At 49.0% G+C, this 5,076-nt stretch overlaps 1 protein-coding gene across 1 annotated transcript in view; it reads left to right on the top strand.

Moving 5' to 3' along the window:
- Nucleotides 1-4,726, top strand: part of LOC116218145 (dynein axonemal heavy chain 11-like) — a 6,331-nt gene extending 1,605 nt beyond the window's left edge. The window contains exons 2-10 of the mRNA XM_031558550.1: nt 248-475; nt 927-1,118; nt 1,210-1,329; nt 1,560-1,802; nt 2,107-2,289; nt 2,727-2,842; nt 3,252-3,364; nt 3,884-4,024; nt 4,438-4,726. Coding sequence (XP_031414410.1) covers nt 248-475; nt 927-1,118; nt 1,210-1,329; nt 1,560-1,802; nt 2,107-2,289; nt 2,727-2,842; nt 3,252-3,364; nt 3,884-4,024; nt 4,438-4,685 — 1,584 coding nt within the window. The 3' untranslated portion in view covers nt 4,686-4,726. The remainder of the gene's footprint in view (nt 1-247; nt 476-926; nt 1,119-1,209; nt 1,330-1,559; nt 1,803-2,106; nt 2,290-2,726; nt 2,843-3,251; nt 3,365-3,883; nt 4,025-4,437) is intronic.
- The last annotated feature ends 350 nt before the right edge of the window (nt 4,727-5,076 follow it).

The raw sequence follows: 5,076 nt of genomic DNA, 5'->3' as shown, positions 1-5,076 counted from the left end.
GATCAGGGTTTTCATTAGAGTCACTTTGGGGCAGACATAGTATACTGGCAATAGAGTCCAAAGCTTTTTAACTGAAGGTGCAAATTGGAAACAGTGTGTGTGTGTGTGTGTGTGTGTGTGTGTGTGTGTGTGTGTGTGTGTGTGTGTATGTATATGTGTGAGTATGTGCATATATCTGTCTGCCTGTCTATGCATATATATGTATTTGTGCCTAAAATGCCTTTGTTGTCCACACACACACACACAGAATATCCACCTGGTGGCTAAGTGGCTGGGTACTCTGGAGAAGCTTCTGGAACGCTACAGTGAGGGCGGTCACCATGACTACCGGGTGTTCATGAGCGCAGAGCCAGCACCCACCCCTCAGGAGCACAACATCCCGCAGGGCATTCTGGAAAATTCCATCAAGATCACCAACGAGCCGCCCACCGGCATGCTGGCCAACGTGCACGCCGCCCTGGACAACTTCGACCAGGTGAGGCCCCGCCCTGACCTTTGACCTCTGACCTCTTCACCACTGGAATAGGCACCCTGCCATATAGCACTGACCTCATAGGCATCCTGCCATATATCTATAGTCACATAGTCTGTGTGGAGGGTTTGAAGGACATAACGGATAATTGTTCTTATTATTCATACTAATATACTATTGATGATTCAATAGTATATTAGTAATCAATTGAAATTGAATTTTTTTTTATTCTTATCATGTGTCTATGTTCTTCATGTTGAAATGTGATGCCTTGCACTGGTGTTTTCGGGAGCGTAACATTTTTGTTTTTGTGCATGTTTGTGTGTGTGGGTGTGTGTGTGGATGTGTACCTGTGTGTGCATGCGTGCGTGTGTGGATGTGTACCTGTATGTGTATACATGTGTGTGTGTGTCTGTGTGTGTGTGTGTGTATTTGTGTGTGTGTGTGTGTGCAGGACATCCTGGACCACAGCTCGCGTGAGCAGGAGTTTAAGACCATTCTCTTCTCCCTGTGTTACTTCCACGCTTGTGTTGCCGAGAGACGCAAGTTTGGGCCGCAGGGTTGGAACAGGAAGTATCCCTTCAACACCGGTGACCTCACCATCTCTGTCAATGTCCTCTACAACTACCTGGAGGCCAATGCACAGGTGCGTGTGTGCGTGTGTGTGTGTGTGTGTGTGTGTGTGTGTGTGTGTGTGTGTGTGTGTGTGTGTAATGTGCATGTATTGTGATTGCTAGGTTCCTTGGGAGGACTTGAGGTATCTCTTTGGTGAGATCATGTATGGAGGTCACATTACTGATGACTGGGACAGAAGACTCTGCCGCACTTACCTAGAGGAGTATATGCAGCCCAATCAGGTAACATGCACACACACACACACACACACACACACACACACACACACACACACACAAGCACACACACATGCCTACATTCATGCCTGAACAAACATGGATGTGCAAGTACACATGCTGATACATACACACACACACACACACACACACACACACACACACACACACACACACACACACACACACACACACACACACACACACACATTCACTCATGCCTCTCCTTCTTCCAGTTTGACAGAAAGTTATCGCTGGCCCCGGGCTTCGTGGTTCCATCCAACCTGGACTACCAGGGGTACCACTCGTACATCGACGAGATGCTGCCGCACGAGAGCCCCGTGCACTACGGCCTCCACCCCAACGCCGAGATCGACTTCCTCACCGTCACGTCCGACTCGCTCTTCCACACGCTGCTCGAGCTGCAGTCCAGAGACTCCGCCATGGGGGAGGGAGCCTCGCAGACCACAGAGGAGAAGGTGTGTGTGTGTGTGTGTGTGTGTGTGTGTGTGTGTGTGTGTGTGTGACTGCCTTTCCATGTCACAAGCAAAAGCCAGTTAGGTGTGCACATATGTAAACACACACACTCACACACACCCAACATGAGAGGTTTCTTAGTAACCACACACACACATGCACACACACACACACACACACACCACAGGCGGTTTCTCAGTACACTGATTGTAGTCACATTATGTTGATTGATGAGAGGGAACAGGGTAACAGATTGGGATGCACTGCCGGAGGGACTCAAGTGATAGCAAGAGTCTTTTGCCCCAGGTGAAAACCATCCTGGATGACATCTTGGAGAAACTGCCGGAAGAATACAACATGTCGGACATCTCATCTAAGACGGCCGAGCGCTCACCTTACATCCTGGTGTGCTTCCAGGAGTGTGAGCGCATGAACACACTCATCCATGAAATACGACGCTCGCTCAAGGAGCTGGACCTTGGCCTCAAGGTGTGTGTGTGTGTGTGTGTGTGTGTGTGTGTGTGTGTGTGTGTGTTTGTGTTTATGTTTGAGAGTTGTATAAGCTACTGGATGTCCTAAATTTCCCTCTGGATAAATAAAGTATCCATCTATCTATCTATGTTTGCTTGAGTGTCTCTTTCCATCTATTTCTGTGTGTGTGTGCGTGTTGTGAGGGTTATATGTCTGTATACTGTATGTGTGTGTCTTTGTACTGTATGTCTAATGTAAGGGTTATATAAACACACACACACACATACATATATATATAAACAGAGGGGCATATTTCACTCTTTTCCAAACTTTTCCACTGCCCCTATCTCTCTCTCCCTCCTCCTCCTCTTTTTCTCTCTCTCCCTCCTCCTCCTCTTTTACTCTCTCTCCCTCTCTTCCTCCTCCTCCTCCTCCTCTCTCTCTTCTGTTCTCAGGGAGAGTTGGCCATTTCCTCTGAGATGGAGCAGCTGCAGACAGCCCTGTTCTTTGATAACGTTCCCGACACCTGGACCAAGCTGGCATACCCATCCACCTACAGCCTGGCACAGTGGTGGGCAGGAGATAAGACACACACACACACACACACACACACACACACACACACTCTCACAAAGACACGCAAACTCAAACACTCACAAGCTCTCCCACATACACACTAACTCACAAACACGCACACAAACACTCTTTCTCTCTCTCACACACACTAACACAAACACACACACACACAGAGGCACATACATATATTGAGTTTCACACCTACGCCCCCAGGCAATTTGCAGCAGCTGTGAAGTTGTTTTTCCTGCCCATGTGGGTACCTCTGGATATTGATTAAATGCTAATTGGTGCTTGTGTACAGCTTTGAGTATTGAAATGCTTCAGAGTGTGCAGGTTATAACTTTTTCTCTCTCTCTCTCTCTCTCTCTGTGTGCGTATGTGTGTGTGTGCGTGTGTGTGTTCAGGTATCACGACCTGCTGCTGCGCTGTCGAGAGCTTGACAGCTGGACTCAGGATCTGGCTCTGCCCAATGTGGTGTGGCTGTCTGGCCTCTTCAACCCTCAATCATTCCTCACTGGTACACACACACACACACACACACACACACACACACACACACACACACACACACACAGACACACACACACACACACAGACACACAGACACACACAGACACACATACGCACACACACACACACACACACACACACACACACACACACACACAGACAAACTCACACACACACACACATACGCTCACACACACACACATACTTGTGACGACATTTAGCTTTCCTAGTCTTCAAGTGCCCTATACATGTTCTGTGGGACTGATGGTTGTTCCCCAGCTGTGACTGGCTAACTGGTTGTCTGATGTGTATTATCCAGCCGTGATGCAGAGGTTGACCAGGAAGAATGATTGGCCTCTGGAGAAGTGGCCTCTAATGCGTGATTGGCTGATTGATTGTTTGATGGTTGTTACTCAGCTCTGATTGGCCATCCGGTTGTCTGATGGTTGTTACCCAGCTGTGATTGGCTGACCGTTTGTTACCCAGCTGTGATTGGCTGACTGTTTGTTTGATGTGTACTATCTAGCTGTGATGCAGAGCTTGGCCAGGAAGAATGAGTGGCCTCTGGATAAGATGAACCTGACTGTGGACGTCACCAAGAAGTTCAAGGAGGAGTTCAACCAGCCTGCCAGAGAGGGAGCATATGTCTACGGACTTTACATGGAGGGTTAGTGTGTGTGTGTGTGTGTGTGTGTGTGTGTGTGTGCGTGTGCGCGCACTGTGAATTTGTTTGAAAAGGATTATTGGGAATGTATCCCCAATCCCACTGAATCCTGGAAAGATTCCTTTCCAGACCTGAGGAAAACTGGGAAATATCGAAATATTACAGTATTCAGTACAGTAGGACTTAACAGGGTTGCTTCTGTTGTAAGGCGAACCTGACTGACTGAACCCTGAGTTCATAATATGATCATGAAAATATGATCATGGAAAAGAATGTGTGAATGTTGTTAGTGTAACTGAATAGGAGGCCTGTTTTCTGTTTGTGTTTGCACTGAACAGAGGCAGGTCCCAAATATAACCTATGACCTTTCCCTCTGTCCCTCACAACTCCCTCGCTGATACCTTCCCACTACCCAGGTGCACGCTGGGACATCCAGGGCGGGAACATCACAGAGGCTCGCCTGAAGGACCTGACTCCCAGCATGCCTGTGATCTTTGTGCGGGCGATGCCCAACGACCGCCAGGAGACGCGCAACACCTATGAGTGCCCCGTCTACAAGACCAAGCTCCGCGGCAACACCTACATCTGGACCTTCAGTCTCAAGACCAGGGAGAGGCCCGCCAAGTGGGTCCTGGCAGGAGTGGCCCTGCTGCTTAGTGTATGAGAGATAGAGAGATGGAGAGACAGGGGGAGGGTGGGAGAGAGATGGAGAGATAGAGAGATGGAGAGACAGGGGGAGGGAGAGAGATAGAGATGGAGAGACAGGGGGAGGGAGGGAGAGAGATGGAGAGATAGAGAGATGGAGAGACATGGGGAGGGAGGGAGAGGGATGGAGATAGAGAGATTGTGTTACCTCCGTACAAATAAAGTTTGATTTGAGAGAGGGGGAGGGAGGGAGAGAGATGGAGAGATAGAGAGATGGAGAGAGGGGGAGGGAGAGAGATGGAGAGATAGAGAGATAGAGAGATGGAGAGACATGGATGGGGAGGGAGAGAGATGAAGAGACATGGGGAGGGAGGGAGAGAGATGGAGAGACAGGGGGAGGGAGGGAGAGG

The sequence above is a fragment of the Clupea harengus genome, chromosome 21 (genome assembly GCF_900700415.2).
Source record: "Clupea harengus chromosome 21, Ch_v2.0.2, whole genome shotgun sequence".
NCBI lineage: Eukaryota > Metazoa > Chordata > Actinopteri > Clupeiformes > Clupeidae > Clupea > Clupea harengus.
Note: the sequence above shows the minus strand (reverse complement) of the source record. Positions and strands in the feature narration are given on the sequence as shown.